Below are 20,354 nucleotides of genomic sequence, written 5' to 3'. Positions count from 1 at the left end.
GCGGAGGTAAAAACAAGACAACTATGGCACCTAAAGGGTCAATATCTAAGAGAGCAAAGAGCTGATTTTGAACTCCTCTGGATTATCAATACGGGGAAAGCATTAATCACTGACAAATAGTACTGATTATATGATCCTGGATCCTAATATCACTCATCCCAGATCACAAAGACGAGTTAATGCAGTGGTTCCCAACCTTTTTTTGGCTCGTGACCCCATTTTAACATCACACATTTCTGGCAATCCCAGACATTCAAAACAGGGACATTTTTTTGCTAAAATTAATTTGCTATTGATCATGTAATAGTTTGCTATACTACGTTGCAAATTAACGTTAATCTTAGAGGACATTTTGTCAATATAATGTATATTATTATGGACAGAGGCAGTAAATCCAGGTGTAGATTACTGCACAAAGGGAGAATTTTATTTTCTTTGGTCAGGATATGTACAGTCAGTCCAGCTTGGATTTACAAGGCTGACAATTAATACTGAACAAACAAGAACTCAAACTATGAATTATGAAAGAGCTGCAGCATCTGAAACTGACCAAATGCAACTGCAAATGAAGTCATACTTTGCTTGCATGTATATGTATAAGTTTTTTTTTTTTTTCTTTTCCATCATTTCTTACTATCTGTTTTATTTCTAAGGACTAAATAAGATTACTTTGTGTTGTTGCATATTCGAAATAAACTGAACTAAAAACAAAAACAAAACAAAAAAAAATTCAATATTAATAATCAATATGATATTTATCACACTATAAAACAACGGTTCCCAGCCTTTTTTGGCTTGTGACCCCATTTTAACATCACGAATTTCTGGCGATCCCAGTCATTTTTTTACTAAAATTATTTTTTTTTTATTATCATATACTAGTTTGCTGTACTGTGTTGCAAATAAATGTTAATTTTAGATGACATTTAGGCTATTTAATGTATATTATTATGGACAGAGGCAGTAAATCCAGGTGTATATTACTGCACAAAGGGAGAATTTTATTTTCCTTGGTCAGGATATGTACAGTCAGTCCAGCTGTGATTTATAAGGCTGACAATTAATACTGAACAAACAAGAAGTCAAACTATGAATTATGAAAGAGCTGCAGCATCTGAAACCGACCACAATGAACATTTGACAGATAAACAGAACCACAGTGCTGCAGTTTCAACTTCACAGTTTGTCACATCTTTTATGTATGTGATTGTCTCTCTCAACTCAACATATATTTTTTATTGGTGATTTTTTTTTTTTTTTTTTTTTTTTTTTTGGGTCTTTTTTTTTATTTTTTTTATCAATTACTAGAAATGTCAGGCGACCCCATTTGAATTCCAGGCAACCCCACATGGGGTCCCGACCCAAAGGTTGAAAAACACTGGGTTAATGGGAGGTGACAGACCCAGTGGTGCGACTGGACCCAGATGTTAGTTATGATGGAATGCTCCATTAAGAATCCTGAAAGTCGTAACTGCTTTGTCTCTCTTTTGTGTTTCATACCCTTTCTTTTCCCTTATTTTCTTTCATCTTCTCAGAACCAGTTCTTCATCACTTGTGCCGACAACAGGACAGTCCACAACAAGATCGGTGACGCCATCATCGAAAGGATCATCAGAGCGCACAAGTACTTCCTCGTCTTTCATTCATTTTAGTAAAAAACAGTAGTACTTAACTATTATAGACTTTGTGTGTGTGTGTGTGTGTGTGTGTGTGTGTGTGTGTGTGTGTGCACGTGTGTGTGTGTGTGTGTGTGTGTGCACGTGTGTGTGTGTGTAAAACAGTAAATCAATCTCCTGTCTTAGTTCTGCTTCTGGTAACAACAGGCTGTGGTGTGTGTATGTAACACATGCATGTTCACTCACAGGGAAGGTAAAAAGTTCCGTGTCTATGTGGTCACGCCGCTGCTTCCCGGCTTTGAGGGCGACATCACCACAGGCGGAGGGAATGCCATCCAGGCCGTCATGCACTTCAACTACAGGTCCAACTGCATCACTGTCAATCAGTTCTTGTGAACTTTAGAGTGAAAGAGGAAGAGATAAAATAAGAAAGCACATGTGAAAGCATCAGTATAAACGTACGTACCTCATATTCATGTATGTATTCATATACTTTTATCTTACAGGACTATGATCAGAGGAGAACACTCGATTATCTCCCAGTTGAAGAAAGAGAGTAAGTAAAGGAATGTACTGTTGAACAACTAGGAACGTTCCAGGTTAAGGTACATAGTCCAGACCAGTAAAATAATACATTAATAACCTGTAAATAATGATGACTCCAGATTTTCTCTTTCTTTTAGTGTAAAAAAGTAACACTACATGAAAATGTTTACATTTTCACGGTGCTGCAGTGGATAGCACTCGTGCCTCACAGCAAGAAGGTCCTGGGTTTAACCCTTTCATGCATGAATTATGAGATTTTTTTCTGACTATTTTTATTCCTCTTTAGGCATGAAAAAAAAACAATGTGATTGAAATTTTTTTATGAACCTATTTTTCATAAAGTTACAAAAATGTCCACTCAGCTGGACACCATGTTTTTCATTTTTGAAGCAACATACTATGTGAAAACTATGAAATAAAAATATTTTTAATGCTGCTAGTCTGATATTTTCTCACATTTTAACATACTATAATACTAGCTATTACACACTCAGATAATATGCAAAAAAACATGGTTTTGTTTTTTAAAAAGAAACTGTTAATTACAGTCTAATAACAATTAGCAATTGATTTATACTCAAATGTGTTATTGCAGTGCAGATCAGGTTTACCAAGAACAGGAAAGTTACAGTAATGGGATGAATGTCAGTGTATGGGATGGTGCATAAGCGTCCACTTTGTTGGCTGATGTGAAAGTAAAACAACAAATCCATGAAAATACTAAAGAACAGCTGTAGAATAACTGTCCACTGTAGCGACCACTATGCATGAAAGGGTTAATTCCAACACCAGTCGATGGGGGTGGGACTTTTCTTTGTGGAGTTTGCATGTTCCCCTCTGTGTCTGCATGGTTTCTCTCCAGGTACTCTGGCTCCTCCCACCATCCAAACACATACTCTGATAGGTTAATCAGTTAATCTAAACTGCCCATAGGTGTGAATGTGAGAGTGATTGGTTGTTCATCTGTATATGTCAGCCCTGCCATTGACTGGCGACTCATCCAGGGTGTACCCTGCCTTCACCCAGAAGTAGATGGGATAGGCTCCAGCAACCCCTACGACCCTAGTGAGGATAAAGCGGGTTCAGAAAATGAATGAATGAATGTTTATATTTACAACCATCCCTTCACAAAAAATATGAACGACCTGAAATGCCCTAAGAGAAGTAAATGTAATTTTAACAATATTCTGCCTATTACTAAATGTTTTGTGTCTTTGTAGATCCACTATGATCTGTAAGTTGTAATGCACAAGTAAACATGTGTGAACTGTGGCATAATATTCTTAAAATTGTACTTCTTTGTCATAAGATATCTCAGGTTGTTCATGGATGTTCATGTTAATCACATTTCTTTAAAGCGGGGGTGTCAAACTCATTTTAGTTCAGGGGCCACATTAAGCCACATTTGATCTGCAGTGGGCCGAACCAGTGAAATAATAACATAATAACATATAAATAATGTCAACTCCAAACTTTCCTCTATATGTTTTAGAGCAGAAAAAGTAAAATTATGCAATAAAAATGTTACATCTACCAACTATCCTTTTAAACAATGTGAATAACATGAACAAACGGAAATTTCTTAAGAAAACTAAGTGCAATTTTAACAATATTATGTCTCAGTTTATCATTTACACATGTTCATTACAATGTGCAGATCCCAGTGGATCAACAAATGCACAAAACATTTAATAACAGGCAGAATATTGTTAGAATTACATTTCACACATTTTAAAATGTTCATATTTGTTGCGGTTATTTGTGTTTTTGTGAAAAGTTAGTTTGTTTTAGTGTAAATACAGTAAAATGACATGAAATTTTTTTTTTTTTTAAAGGGAAAAATGTGGAGTTGTGAGTATTTATAGGTTATTATGATAGTATTTGACTGATCTGACCCGCTGCAGATTAAATTGGTCTGTATGTGGAACCTGAACTAAAATGATTAATATGTTCAGTGTAATTTTTGCATTTCACAAATTCATTCCAGGGGCCAGAGTGGACCCTTTGGCGGGCCGGATTTGGCCGTGGGGCTGCATGTTTGACACCTGTGCTTTAACCCTTTCATGCATAGTGGTCACTACAGTGGACAGCTGTTCAAAGCTGTTCTCTTGTATATTCATGGGTTTTGTTGTTTTAGTTCCATATCAGCCAACACAGTGGACACTTATGCATCATCCCATACACTGAAATTCATACCATTACTGTAACTTTGCAGTTCTAGATAAACCTGATCTGCAGTAACATGTTTGAGTGTAAAAAAAAAAAAAGGCAATTGTTATTAGACTATAATTAACAGTTTTGTTTTCTGGGTTTTTTTTTTTTTAAGCAAAAAGGGTCTTTTTTTTGCATATTATCTCCATACAGGTATGTTAAAATGTGAGTAAACGTCAGATTAGCAGCATTAAAAGTGTTTTTATTTCATAGTTTTCCCACTGTATATCAGTAAATGCATGTTTCTTTGCTTCTAAAATGAAACGCATGGTGTCCTGCTGAGTAGACATTTTTGTAACTCCATAAAAAATAGGTTCATAAAAAAATCAATCAAATTGGGTTTTTTTTTCCCCTATGCCTAAAGATGAATAAAAACACTCAGGAAAAAAATCTTGATGAAGGTTCTCATAATTCATGCATGAAAGGGTTAAAGGGTAGTTTGTAGATGTAAACATTTTCATAATGTAATTTCATTTTTTTCACTCTAAAACATGGAGAAAAATTTGGAGTTAACATTATTTATAGTTTATTATGTTGTTATTTTACTGGGTCAACCCACTTTAGATCATATTGGGCTGAATGTTGCTTCTGAACTGAAATGAGTTTGACACCCCTGTTCTACCAGATTCTACATTTTCACTTGTTACTGATAAAAAAAAAAGAAGTTGTAGGTATTATATCCAGATTATACAAAGGGTTTATGATTAAAAAAATATATTCATCACAATATGTGAAAATCAAATGGGAAAAGGACAGCACCACTATTATTACTGATGAAGAATGGCAAGGTTACTGTACATCTGTGTGGAAATGCACAAACTCATATTCTTGGAGAGAATTCAATTGGAAATGCTTGATTAGATTTTTCATTACTCCTAAACAAAAAGGTTACTGCTGCGGGGAGGAGCTTAAGTGCTGGAGACAGTGTGGAAGCCAAGATGCCAATCACTGGCACATATTCTGGGACTGCCCAAAAATAAAACAATTTTGGAAGGATATACACAAAAATATAGAATATATACTAAATGTTACCTTACCTTTTGAATTTGCCACCTTAATTATGGGAAAGACTGAATTTTTAGTGAACAATGCCTACTTGTATAGAATTTTAATAACTGCTGGCAAAAAGGCTGTGACCAGGCACTGGCTCCAACCTGAACCACCTAGTCTGGAAAAATGGGTTGATATTGTGAATGAAATTTATCAGATGGAAAGACGAACCTTCTCCCTTCGATTACAAATGAACAAATTTTCCGATCTATGGTCGGATATTTTTATATATATATATAATATATATATATATATTTATATATTTTATATGGATATTTTTTGTTTACACTTACCAAACACAATCTGTTGGAACCCTAAATGTACAAGAAATGACAATATAATGACAAAGTATCTGGAATTGTTTTGTTTTTTGTGTAATTAATTAATTCTACTTTTCTTATTTTATTTATTTATTTATTTATTTTTCTTTAGAGAGAGGAGGTCAAAGTCTCTTGGTCTTTCGTATATGTTTTCTTTATGTAACAATTCATACATTGTTCATTGTTCAATTGTTTTGTTTAACAAAAAAAAAAAAGAAAATCTGAAATGTTGAGAATGGAAAGTTTGGTCATCGGTCACATACTTGTTATGTGACCACAATGTAATTTAAATGTATATTGAACTTTTCTCAATATTTCTAAATAAAAATTTGAAAAAAAAAAAAAAAAGAAGTACACAAAATGTGCCTCATAATGTGGCCGTGCAAATTTTAAAAAAAAATAGCCATAATAGCACTTACAGCAAAATATGGTCTGTTCCGAAGTGTTAATACTGTGGATAAAACTCTAAATTGAGCCTCTCTAACTCAGAATATGTCCCCTAACCGGTCCCTTAAGTAGTGTTTCTGTCAGTAGCAGTAGTTGTGTGCTATAAATGAAGAAACAGATATAGAACAGGGAGCGTATGAGGGTTAATGAGTGTCCAAGTACCAGTGAACCAGAGGGTCATTCAGAGAGCAGACCTCCACCAAGGCCACAGTATTATTAACCCTCCTGTTGATCCCTGCAGTCGATTTGACGCCCATTCAGTGTTCCACATCTCCAAATACATGACAGATGTGACCTCTTTGGCGTTATTTTTAATAGCTTTTCCTAATGGCATATGGAAAACTGTGTAAACATGAAATGGACTTGACATCAGTGTTGTTTGGGTTCGTAGTAATGTCCGAATGTACCGTTCCCACCAGGATACTAATAGTTCACACAACATGAAGGATGAAGAAATGTATAAAGATTAGACTGTAACTCTGAAAATGAGAAGGGGGCGGGGACAATGTAGAGAAGGAGAAGGATGCTGACTCTGAGACTTTTCCCTGTGATCATAGTGAGACCCTTAGAGTTGTGTCTGAAACTCCAGCTGATATGTTCCCTTTAAAACTGCACAGTTAACACTTGGACGACGTGGTAGACAAGTGCTGCCAGTGTATTTTCTGTTCTTAATAGAGGGTATGCACATATGCACAGTCCCCAGACCTCAACATTATTGAGCATTTATGGTCAGTTTTAGAGATTCAAGTAAGACGTCGATTTCCACCGCCATCGTCTCTAAAAGAGTTGGAGGGTATTCTAACTGAAGAATGGCTTAAAATTCCTTTGGAAACAATTCACAAGTTGTATGAATCAATACCTCGGAGAATTGAGGCTGTAATTGCCGCAAAAGGCGGACCTACACCATATTAAATTATATTTTGTTGATTTTTTAAGGTGTTTCCATTATTTTGTCCAACCCCTGTATCTTCAAGCACATACAAGTCTGAATATTGCATGGTCGAAAAGGAGTAGGAAGAAGTATAAACTTATTTAATCCTACCCCTCAGTGCTTTTACACCTTTATCATTAACTTAATACAGCAATCAGTCTATACTATTTCCCTAATTTTAGCATCGAACCACAACAATCCATAATACAGTAACTGAATTATCCACAACAGTCTGTTCATGTCAGTACAGTCATACAAACAGACTCAACAAATCAAACATTCTCTTCAATATTTCCAGCAGATTTATCAGTACATCATTCATAAACAAACAAACCTCATTGTCATTTTTAAATACTGTGCCTCTCAAGAATCAATTCTTTATATCTTTTTTAAACTGAATTATGTTTGATATTTGTTTTATCTCCACACACTATTTGTTCCACAGTTTTACTCCACAGACGGTGATACAGAAACTTTTTAATGTAGTGCATACTTTATGAATCTTTAAATTTAATTTTCCCCGTAAATCGTAGCCTCCCTCTCTTTCACAAAACATTTCTTGAATGTTGCCTAGTAGTAAATTATTCTTTGCTTTATATGTTATTTGAATAGTTTTGAATTCCACAAGGTCAATGAGTTTTAAAGTTTTAGATTGGAACGATAGTGGATTTGTGTGTTCCCGAAAACCAACATTGTGAACAATTCTCATTGCTCTTTTTTGCAATACAAAAATTCTATGTAATGAACTTGTATATGTATTTCCCCATACCTCCAAACAGTAACTTCAATAAGGTAAGATCAATGAATTATACAGAATCTGAAGTGATTTCTGATCTAATATCCCCTTTGCACTGGCCAGGACTGAGATGCTTCTGGATAGTTTGTTTTGTAGATATTTTATGTGGTTTCCAGCAAATTTTATCATCAATTATCACTCCAACAAACTTGTTTTGATTCACCCTTTCTATATCTACACCGTCTATTTGTACCTTAATCTCATTACTTGTTTTACATTTGCCAAAAATCATGAATTTTGTTTTACACAGATTTATTGACAACTTATTTTTGTCAAACCATAATTGAGTTTTATTTAGCTCAGAAGTGATTATGTCCAAAAGTTGCTGTAAATCCTTTCTTTTGCTAGGGTTAACTGACCCTGTTGTTGCCAACAAATATCACAAAAAACTATATTGAATGCTTACTTTTTGTGCCAAAAAATGTTTGCTTGTAAACTGGATCTCAGCTCAGATTCCCACTCGGACACAATGGCTTAAGACAGTTTTTAGTTCTGTTTCCCTTGACTATCTCACTTGTCGATTACACCATAAGGATGATGTCTTTCTAAAGACTTGAACTTTTTCTTACCTATATGCGACTGGAAGCTTCAACAATTGTTAAAAGGGCATTTGTATTTTGAAATGAAAACATAATTTTTATGGACCAGTTTTTGTTTTTGTTTAGTTGTTCTGTTGGTATGTTCTTTGTTTTGTTTATTGTCATTTTGTGAGTGTGTGTGAGTGTGTGTGTATAAAGCAAAAATGACAATAAATATAATTTTGAAAAAAAAAAAAAAAAAAAAGGACCTTAATATATGCTCATATTCTCTGTTTCAGTGGACGACCAGTGGATGAACTACATCTCCTTCGCCGGTCTGCGAACCCACGCCGAGCTGGAGGGACGGCTGGTCACAGAACTCATCTACGTCCACAGCAAGATGCTCATCGCCGACGACAACACAGTCATCATCGGTCAGTCTCTCATCTGTTCTGTCCACTCTCACCTTCTGTCTCTCCCATCGCATATTGTTTTCACCAACTCCTATTTGTGAGAAGTAGCCACTTTCTTTACGCCATCAGCTCGTGACAAAAATAGGCTCTATTTTTCTTCGTTTCACCATGTGGGCAAAATACCAAATGTGCATCCACTCTGCTGTTGGAGTGTGTGGTAACTGCTGTAATATAGCTCTGCAACGCCTCCTGGTGGCCACTGATCACAGCCCAAAAATACTGGAGTTTACTCCCATACTGTGTACGGATCTATTGCATCTCATACAGAACTCTTACAAATAAAACAAATCAAAGACATTTATATATGTATATTATACTTTTACATATATAGCTTGTTTTTAAGATCTTAAAGGTATTTATACACCCAGCTTAAAAATGAAGCATTGCAAACAGATGACTAGAGCTGCAGCTGTCGATTACTTTCTCAGATTCAATTTGATGAAACACCTGATTTGATTTGATTTGAAATCTTTATTTTGAACATGTATACAGTGAAATCAAAACAAAACCAGTCAACAAAATATCAGCAATGACACATAAAAGGTTGATAAGTAAACAAAAGAGAAAAGAGAAAAAAAAGAATAAAGTAAAAATAAATAAAATTAACCCTTTCATGCATAGTGGTCACTACAGTGGACAGTTATTCTACAGCTGTTCTCTTGTGTATTCATGGGTTTTGTTGTTCTTTTCCTTGTTTTTTTTTTTGTTTTTGTTTTTTTTTTTTTACACATATCTTTTTTAAAGTTTTAAGACACTACATATCTTTTCTGACATGAATTGGTAACATTATGTAGATCTCTCTTGAGTATAAACCCCCAGAATCACAAGCCCTCCCCATAGTTTTCACACAATTTATCAGTAAATACATGTTTCTGTGCGTCAAAAATTAAACGTGTGGTGTCCAGCTGAGTGGACATTTTTGCAACTTCATGAAAAATAGGTTCATAACAATTTTTTTTCATTATTATTTTTTTTATGTATTTTTTTAATTTTTAAAATTATTTTTATTTATTTTATTTTTTTAAATATATTTTTCAGAAGAAATTTTTCAATCACATTGTTTTTTTTCATGCCGAAAGAGTAATAAAAACACTCAGGAAAAAATTTTGATCAAGGTTCTCATAATTCGTGCATGAAAGGGTTAAACATGAGTAGGAGGAAGTAAAAACTTATACAGGGTGAGTCAGAAAAAACGTTCTTTTCATTTAAAGAAATTGTACCACTGAAATGGAAATGCTTATTTTTCTTTTGATTATACAGTCATATTGATGTGGTTATTGAGCATGTCTGGCGATTGAATCATTGATTTATGGCATAGCATAACAGAGGGAATGTCCATTGTTTATTGTGCACCGAAATATCTGCCAACACAGTTTATGCCACCGTGAATGAAATTGAAATTGTCAACCATTACAGCATGTTTACTCGCCATCAAAATGTTTTGTCTCAACGAAGTCGTCCGGCACGACCTTCAACCTGGCTACCATTCAGATTGATGCAAATCTGTGCTCGTTGTCGCATCTCTAACACAGCTCTTCTCGCCATTCGTGTTCGTCGTAGGGCTTGGATTTCAGCCGTGATGCGATTTCGGAGTTCCTGAAGAGTTTGTGGAACAGTCTGATACACACGGTTTTTAAGATACCCCCACAAGAAAAAATCAAGGGGGGTCGAGTCCGGGGATCTAGGTGGCCACTCTCTCTCCTGACCCAAACAGACAACTCGATGAGGAAATAATACCTGCAATCGCTGTGGTCTTGCCATGATGAAAACTCCCTGGGCACTGTCATGTAGGCCTGTGTCCTGAGTGTGAAAGCAAAGCCCCGACTCCTGTAATTGTTGTCAATTTCAAGTTTGTTCACTGTGGCATACATTGTGTTGGCAGGTATTTCAGTGCCCAATAAACAATGGACCTTCTTTCTCTTATGCAATGCAATAAATCTATGACTGCATCACCAGACATGCTCAATAACCACATCAATATGACTGTATGGTCAAAAGAAAAATCAGTGTTTCCGTTTTAGCAGTACAATTTCTTTAAATGGAAAGAGCGTTTTTTCTGACTCACCCTGTATTCTCCTACCCCCATTATTTGAATAGGTGAAATGTCTGAAAATGACTACCAGCTGAAACAACGGCCACAAAGAGTTTAAAATTAAAACGATATATTAGGAATATCTATATAGAAATAATAACAACAGTAACAACAACAGGATACGTTGAAATATCTATAGATATAAACAACAACAAACAAGTGGAATGACATCTACAAACATTATGTGCACTGCAGTCTGCAACACATTTAGATCCAACTCACTAACAACTACAGATAAAACTAGTATACAACTTTGTGTTGATCCTGGCGTCATGTGCGTCATAATAAGCATCTGTGTGAAACACAACAGTGGAAGCGATGTTTAGTGACAGAGAAAATAAGGAAATGAAGCTTCGATTCAGGAAAATAGTAATTAAAAATGTTTTTAATCGATTTTAGTTGAATAATTGTTTAAAAACCCCTTTAGCCCTATCAGCCCACCCATGGGCCGAAAAAATTATATTAATATTCATCTACTATAAAAATATAATAAATCAGGACAATAGATGTTTTTTTCAACTTTTGCTCAAAGTTTAGACCCTAATGTTAATAAAAGTACATCGAAAGTGTATTTTAGTGCAAACTTTAATGTTCAAACATGATTTTTAATCTTTGTGGGATGAAATATATGCTATTAAAAATCTCCGACACGAACAATTAATTTACGCATATCATCGTCAATCCAGCCGAAAAAAAACAGGTGAGGTTAAAAAATTCGAATTTCTCCTTTAGTTTGTTAGTTTACTCAGGCATAGTAATAGATACAATATTTTAGACAATGGGAATAGATTCTGTGAGGTCTCTAAATGTCCATAGACACCAAGAACATCCATATGAACCTTATTATTATAAGTATTATAAATAATTCTTCATTTACTTTGGGTATGTCTTTTTAGGTGTTTTTCCCCTGAAAATATGGTCAGGGTTTAACAGGTTAATCGCTTCAGCTCTACAGACGACTGTGGATTAATCTTGGTCTGTGCTTTTTGTTCTTCGTCCAGGTTCTGCTAACATCAACGACAGGAGCATGCTGGGTAAACGTGACAGCGAGGTGGCAGTGATCGTTGAGGACTCTGAGAAGGTTGCTGCGGTGATGGATGGACAGGAGTACGAGGCCGGACCGTACGCCCTTCATCTACGCCTCGAATGCTTCAGGTGATTTTCAGACCGAAGCACTGCCGGTGCCAAGATTCATGTGAAAATGTTACAGCAGTTTTGGAGGGGGTTTTTCACAGGCTGAACATGCATGAAAACTCACAAACATTTGCAAACACGTCACAAGTTCCAAACAATGTGATATTTCATAGTTTTTGCACATGAAGCTGGTCCTGGTTAGACATGAAGTTTGTGTTTTTTACAGCTGCACTTGTTCATCCCTGCAGAACCAAACAAAAGTGGAAATGAAGGTTTACTGAGGCTGGTGGTGTCATTTGGGGTGTCAGTGGGTCATTTTCCTGCTTCTGTAGTTGCAGCCTAATTCAGCCTAATTTGATCTGAAGTGGTGTTGAGCCGCATATTATGTAATACATTCCCATTATGTAATAAAAGTTCAAAATGTAATAAGAATGTCACATCATCTTGTAATAAAGTCGCATTATGTAATAAACTGACACATTTTGTAATAAACTACCTCAATGCATTATGTAGTAAATTTTTTCGCATTATGTAGTAAGTTATTACAATTTGAGAAATTTATTACAAAATGCACTTGACACATTTTTATTTTCAGGAAAATGTAATGTGCTAAATTAATCTTTAAACTGTGTGGTTAAAGTTCTGATTCCATTACCTGTAGCTCCTGTGACTAATTTCTTCTAAATTGCTCTGAAATTATATTAACTTGGATTGTTATTACATAATGAACCATGTTATTACTTTTTTTTTTTTTTTAATAAAAATGTGTCAAGTGCATTTTGTCATAAATTTCTCAAATTGTAATAACTTACTACATAATGTGAAAAACTTTACTATATAATGCGTTGATGTAGTTTATTACAAAATGCGGCTTTATTACAAGATGACGTGACATTCTTATTACATTTTGAACTTTTATTACATAATGGGAATTTATTACATAATGCGGCTCAACAAATGGGCCGGACCAGTAAAATGATATGAATAATAAGATAAGAACTGATAAATAATGTCAACTCCAAAGGTTTCTCTGTGTTTTTGAGTGAAAAAAGTAAATTTTCATTATGAAAATGTTTACATCTACGAACTGTACTTTAACATAACATGAGCAAATATGAACAACCTGAAAACTCTGAAGAAAATAAGTGCAATGTTGATCATTTATACATGTGCATCACAACTTAAAGATTTAGTAACAGGCAGAATATTGTTAACTCCACCGTTGGCCCAGACCTTTTTTTTTTCCTTTGTTCTGTCCTTTGTTCTTTCACCTGCCAGGTATGGAGATTAGCTTTGACTGTTTTCCTTTTGCACACGTTGGACACTTCCAGCTCCACTTATGGAACACCTCACATCCACGCTGATAATACAGATGGATCACTCACACCTTTTGTTGATTTACAGTAGAATTTTGATTTGGATCATTTACAGCAGGGGTCTCAAACATGCGGCCCGGGGGCCAAATGCGGCCCACCAAAGGTTCAAATGCGGCCCGTGGGATGAATTTGCAAAGTGCAAAAATTCCACAGTCAAGGCTGTTGAATTTTGATTTACAGTTCAGCTTTATTCAGTTATTTTAGTTCAGGTTCCACATACAGACCAATATGATCTACAGTAAAATAATAGCATAAAAACCTACAAAAAAAATAATGACTCCATATTTTCTTTGCAGTTTGATGTGGAAAAAATATTACATGATGCCTATAAATAATGACAACTTCAAATTTTTTGTCTTTGTTTTCATGCAAAAAATAACATTAAATTATGAAGATATTTACATTTACAAACTATCCTGTAACAATAAAATGTGAATAACCTCAACAAATATGCACAACTGAAAATGTCTAAAGAAAATGAAGCCTAGTTTTAACAATTTTCTGCCTGTTTCTAGGTGTTTAGGGTTTTTGTAGATCCGATCCATAATGCACACGAATAAATGATAAGTTGAGGCATAGTATTGTTAAAATTGCACTTATTTTTCTTACGAAATTTCAGTTTTTTCAGGTTATTCATGGGTTTTTTTTGCACTAAAACATAAACTAAAATTTGGAGTTGTCATTATTTATAGGTTATTATGCTATTATTTTACTGGTCCGGCCCACTTGAGATCAAATCGGGCTCAATGTGGCCCCTGAAAGAAAATGAGTTTGAGACCCCTGATTTACAGGAACATTTGGTTTGTCGTTCTTGGTGTGTTTGCTCCTCTTTTGTCATGATCTGAAGCCACACCATCTTATCCTCCTGTGGATGTTTACCTTCATCTGTGTGTTTTCCACATGTCCACATCCTCCCTGTGTTCCTCACCTCACTCAGAACGCCTTTTTCACCTCAAAGGACTTTCCCCTCTGAGATTCAGCCTGAAGTTCTTCATCGTCTTGTCTTTCTCTTTCCGTTTCCATTCTCTGCTAAAAAGCATCTCTCGTTTTCTAGACCCCTGTCTTCTCCCGTCTTCTCCTGTCTTTTCCTATCTTTCTTGTCTTCTCCTGTCTTTCTTGTCTTTCCTGTCTTCTCCTGTCTTTCTTGTCTTCTCCTGTCTTTCTTGTCTTCTCCTGTCTTTCCTGTCTTCTCCTGTCTTCTCCTGTCGTCTCCTGTCTTTCTTGTCTTTCCTGTCTTTCCTGTCCTGTCCTGTCTTTCTTGTCTTCTCCTGTCCTCTCCTGTCTTTCTTATCTTCTCCTGTCTTTCCTGTCTTCTCCTGTCTTTCTTGTCTTCTCCTGTCTTTCTTGTCTTTCCTGTCTTCTCCTGTCTTTCTTGTCTTCTCCTGTCTTTCTTGTCTTTCCTGTCTTTCCTGTCCTGTCCTGTCTTTCTTGTCTTCTCCTGTCCTCTCCTGTCTTTCTTATCTTCTCCTGTCTTTCCTGTCTTCTCCTGTCTTTCTTATCTTCTCCTGTCTTTCCTGTCTTCTCCTGTCTTTCTTATCTTCTCCTGTCTTTCCTGTCTTCCTTGTCTTCTCCTGTCTTTCCTGTCTTCCCCTGTCTTTCTTGTCTTCTCCTGTCTTTTCCTGTCTTTCCTGTCTTTCTTGTCTTCTCCTGTCTTCTCCTGTCTTCTCCTGTCTTTCTTGTCTTCTCCTGTCTTTCCTGTCTTTCTTGTCTTCTCCTGTCTTTCCTGTCTTTCTTGTCTTCTCCTGTTTTTCCTGTCTTTTCCTGTCTTGTCTTCTCCTGTCTTTCCTGTCTTCTCCTGTCTTTCCTGTCTTCTCCTGTCTTTTCCTGCCTTTCTTGTCTTCTCCTGTCCTCCTCCTCATAGACATGTCCTCCTTCTCTCTCCTCTCCATCCTCCCCCATGGTGTTCTTTTCTTTATCAAACCTCTGTTCCTCATCGAGCCACTACCAGTTCTTTCCCTCTTCTTCTGTTTTCATGTTCTGGACATCCTCCCTCCTCCTCTGGATTCTTTTTTTTTTCTTTAATGACAGCTTTCCCTGTAAATTCCGTCTCCCCCATTTCTGTTGTGAAACACTGCTGCTCCTCCAACATGGTGTCCTCCTCACCCTCAAAGGGCCTTCCTCCTCCTCCTCCTCCTCCTCCTCCTCCTCCTCTTCATCCTACTCCTCCGACTTTTTGCCTGACTCCTCTCTTCAAGGCTTTCCTTTCTCTTTTCATCTTCTTCTACTTCTACTACTGTAAAGCGTGTCTCATCTCACTTCCACTGAATTCTGTCTCTGTCTGATCATCCTTTTCTTTTCCATCTCTTTCTTCTCTCTCATCTTCATGTTGCCTCTTCACACAGAAGTTTCCTTCATTTCAAGCTGCTAGTCTTTCATTTTCTACAAGAAGGAACTGCTTTTGATAGATTGTCTGCGTATATTTGAAACACATGCCTCATCTAAAGAAATGGAAAAAGAAAACCTTTTTGAAGAGCAAAAGCACTCTAATTTAGTTTTCCTGTCAGTGGTCATCATCATTTAACCTTGGATTAACCTTTCAACACGTCTAGAAACATAAGGACGAGTTACACTGACGTCAGTTGTGTTTTCCTTCATAACTAATGAAATTCTCAAAAATCCAACATGAACAGTACATAAAAACTTACCAGCATAATGTAAACGGTGTCACTGGTTTAATATATTAGCGTCATTACTTGTTTGTAGATCCACTGTGATCTGTAAATTATAATGTACATGTGTAAATGATAAACTGAGGCAGAATCTGGTTAAAATTACACTTATTTTTTCAGTTTGTTCATGTCATTCACATCATTTGAAAGGATAGTTTGTAGATGTAAACATTTTCCTAATGTAAATTTACTTTTTTCACTCTTGAACAGAGAGAAAAGTTTGGTGTTGACATTATTTCTATATTATTATGTTATTATTTTACTGGTTCGGCCCACTGCAGATCAAGTTTAGCTGAATGTGGAACTGAACTAAAATGAGTTTGACACCCTTGCATTACATGATCAAAAACAAATTAATTTTAGCAAAAAAAAAAAAAAAAAAAAAAAGTCTCCCTTTTGAAAGTCTGGGGCCGCCAGAAATTTGTGATGTAAAAATGTTAAAAAAGGTTGGGAACCACTGCTTTAGCGACACAACCCATACAATCCCTTGTGTATTTTTCTGATTTACTGTGCGTTTCTTTCTCTTTCCATTTTCGTCGTGTCTCTAAACAGGACGATCCTCGGAGGGCACACTGACAGTAGTATTGACCTGGCTGACCCCATCAGTGACCGTTTCTATAAAGAGGTGTGGATGACCACAGCCGGCCGCAACGCCACCATTTATGAGAAGGTTGGTCTCCACATATCGCCGTCAACAGCCAGGGTTCAGTCTGCTCCAGTATCTGTATTCAGCCCATTTGGGTTTTTTCTGCAGGTGTTCCGGTGCCTGCCGTCGTCCTTGGTCAGGAACATGTCGGAGCTGGAGCAGTACCAGTCCAAGCCGGGTTTGGCTCAGACCGACGTGACCAGAGCACAGGAAGAGCTGCGCAAAATCCGAGGCTTCCTGGTCCAGTTTCCTCTGGACTTCCTGTCTGAGCACAACCTCATGCCGTCTGTCGGAACAAAGGAGGCCATGGTCCCCACTGAGATCTGGACATAAGGACCCCCTCCCACCACGAATACGTCTGCTGAATATCTTAAGTGAAGTCTCTGGTTTGTAATCATCATGTAAAGTGTATTTCCAAAAAACAGGAACTTTGATCGATGTAATCCAGAGACGAGAACCGGGCATTGACAAACCTCTCAGAACTGTCTCTGTGTATTATTATTATTGGATGTATGAAGAAGACACACAGACAAAAATGCACTCGACTGCACTCAGACTGTGGGAAAAAAAAAACAAACAAAAAAGGCACATGAACTTGGATTTTATGGGAATCAAACTTTTGGATTTGAGATCTTCAGACTGTGGGAAATATTGATCAGAAAGTGAAGATTGATGAGGGACCACGGAGAAGCTGGAGAAACGCTGGGGGAAAATTCAACTTTTGGTTGAAGAATAATCACAGAATAATAAAAAAAAGAGTTATGCATGTGATTTACTGAGTTTGTGATGTACAGTATGCTTGTAAGGTACATTAGTGCTATGTACCGTCAGCCTGTCAGTCAGTTGTTGAGCGTGCATTCTGTATGTGCTGCTCTCTGCAAGTTCTCTGAGATTAAAGTGATTTACAGTATATATTTTAAGCATCTTCTCTAAAACCTGCTTGCTGTTCATTCAGAACATACACTATATTGCCAAAAGTATTTGCTCACCTGCCTTGACTCACATATGAATTTCAGGTCCATCCCATTCCTAGTCTATGGGGTTCAATATGACGTGGGTCCACCCTTTGCAGCTATAACAGCTTCAACTCTTCTGGGAAGGCTGTCCACAAGGTTTAGGAGTGTGTTCATGGGAGTTTTGGACCAGTCTTCCAGAAGCGCATTTGTGAGGTCACACACTGATGTTGGACAGAAGGCCTGGCTCTCAGTCTGCGCTCTAATTCATCCCAAAGGTGTTCTATGGGGTTGAGGTCAGGACTCTGTGCAGGCCAGTCCAGTTCATCCACACCAGACTCTGTCATCCATGTCTTTATGGACCTTGCTTTGTGCACTGGTGCACAGTCATGTTGGAAGAGGAAGGGGCCGGCTCCAAACTGTTCCCACAAAGTTGGGAGCATGGAATTGTCCAAAATGTCTTGGTCTGCTGAAGCATTCCCAGTTCCTTTCACTGGAACTAAGGGGCCAAGCCCAGCTCCTGAAAAACAGCCCCACACCATAATCCCCACTCCACCAAACTTTACACTTGGCACAAAGCGCTCCAACAAGTATCGTTCTCCTGGCGACCGCCAAATCCAGACCCGTCCATCAGATTGTCAGATGGAGAAGCGCGTTTGGTCACTCCAGAGAACGCGCCTCCACTGCTCTAGAGTCCAGTGGCGGCGTGCTTTACACCACTGCATCCACCGCTTTGCATTCCACTTGGTGATGTATAGGGGTTGGACAAAATAATGGAAACACCTTAAAAAATCAACAAAATATAATTTAATATGGTGTAGGTCCGCCTTTTGCGGCAATTACAGCCTCAATTCTCCGAGGTATTGATTCATACAACTTGTGAATTGTTTCCAAAGGAATTTTAAGCCATTCTTCAGTTAGAATACCCTCCAACTCTTTTAGAGACGATGGCGGTGGAAATCGACGTCTTACTTGAATCTCTAAAACTGACCATAAATGCTCAGTAATGTTGAGGTCTGGGGACTGTGCCGGCCATACGAGATGCTCAACTTCATTAGAATGTTCCTCATGCCATTCTTTAACAATTCTAGCTGTATGGATTGGGGCATTATCATCTTGAGGTGAAGGTGTTTCCATTATTTTGTCCAACCCCTGTATGGCTTGGATGCAGCTGCTCGGCCGTGGAAACCCATTCCATGAAGCTCTGTGCGCACTGTTCTGGAGCTAATCTGAAGGCCACATGAAGTTTGGAGGTCTGTACCATTGACTCTGCAGAAAGTTGGCGACCTCTTCGCACTCTGCGCCTCAGCATCCGCTGACCCCGCTCCGTCAGTTTCCGTGGCCTACCACTTCGTGGCTGAGTTGCTGTCGTTCCCAAACACTTCCACTTTCTTATAATCCAGCTGACAGTTGACTGTGGAATATTTAGGAGCAAGGAAATTTCACCACTGGATTTGTTGCACAGGTGGCATCCTATCACAGTTCCACGCTGGAATTCACTGAGCTCCTGAGAGCGACCCATTCTGTCACAAATGTTTGTAAAAGCAGTCTGCATGCCTAGGGGCTGGATTTTCTACACCTGTGGTCATGGAAGTGACTGGAACACCTGATTCTGATTGTTTGGATGGGGGAGACAATACTTTTGGCAATATAGTGTATAAAAAGACAGTATTACTGGTTCAACAGTGGCGCATGGTTTGCTCAAACTGATTGATGTTATGCATGTACCAATCATTTCTCTGCAAAGGAAGAAGTTTAGGGTTTTTTGTGAGATCTGAAACCTGCAAATTCAGTTTTATTTCATACATTCAGAAGAGTGGGTTCAGTACGACATTACAGCTAAATGGGAGAATCCACAGCTAACCTGTGGAAATGGTTGTGACAGCAGCCACGACAAGAGCTGGAGGAGACAATCGAGCTGAGACTTCACACATGTAGTACCCTGTTTGACCTGCAGATGGCGCCAGTTTGTCATAAATACAGTTTACAGCCACTGAACACAGAGGTGACTATATACACAGTACATACAGTATATATATAATAAAGATTACAAGACATCTGACCTCTTGGTACTTTACTTTATTGATTAGACTTAAATTTCTGAAGTCATTATTTTAATCCAACATGCCCTCAAAATGATTTCCAAAGACTGACTGTAAAAATAAACACTCATACTGTAATGGAGGTTTACACAGTTTACCTGGATTTTTCCACGTTTTAAATTGAAAAAAGGTAAAATGATTGTGGATCATTTTAGAAGAAATTATATTACACCAAATAATTTTGTTTTCAGGCCCATTTGTCTTTTTATTCCGATTTACACGCATCATAATCACATCACATGATTACAAGCTGACTCACTGTTATACTTTATCAAGAATAAATCAAATTATTACAATCATTTCATGAGAAGAGGTAGAAATAGTTTATTACAACTTTATGTGCAATCGTATAGTGTCATTATGAAAATACAAATACACTAGAACTATATGGACTACCATGCAGACATATTCTGTTAGGATAAAAATAGTATTGTTTTTTATTATTTTTGTTATTGAAATGTGATTATATCAAGA

The 20,354-nt window shown here is 37.1% G+C and overlaps 1 protein-coding gene across 1 annotated transcript in view; it reads left to right on the top strand.

Moving 5' to 3' along the window:
* Nucleotides 1–17,740, top strand: part of pld1a (phospholipase D1a) — a 98,022-nt gene extending 80,282 nt beyond the window's left edge. The window contains exons 20-26 of the mRNA XM_030127524.1: nt 1,536–1,624; nt 1,865–1,978; nt 2,123–2,172; nt 8,735–8,869; nt 12,002–12,155; nt 16,732–16,849; nt 16,934–17,740. Of these exons, the coding sequence (XP_029983384.1) occupies nt 1,536–1,624; nt 1,865–1,978; nt 2,123–2,172; nt 8,735–8,869; nt 12,002–12,155; nt 16,732–16,849; nt 16,934–17,158 (885 nt within the window). The 3' untranslated portion in view covers nt 17,159–17,740. The remainder of the gene's footprint in view (nt 1–1,535; nt 1,625–1,864; nt 1,979–2,122; nt 2,173–8,734; nt 8,870–12,001; nt 12,156–16,731; nt 16,850–16,933) is intronic.
* Nucleotides 17,741–20,354: the final 2,614 nt, after the last annotated feature.

Source organism: Sphaeramia orbicularis, chromosome 22, assembly GCF_902148855.1.
Source record: "Sphaeramia orbicularis chromosome 22, fSphaOr1.1, whole genome shotgun sequence".
Lineage (NCBI taxonomy): Eukaryota > Metazoa > Chordata > Actinopteri > Kurtiformes > Apogonidae > Sphaeramia > Sphaeramia orbicularis.
This window is presented reverse-complemented; position numbering and strand designations above follow the sequence as displayed.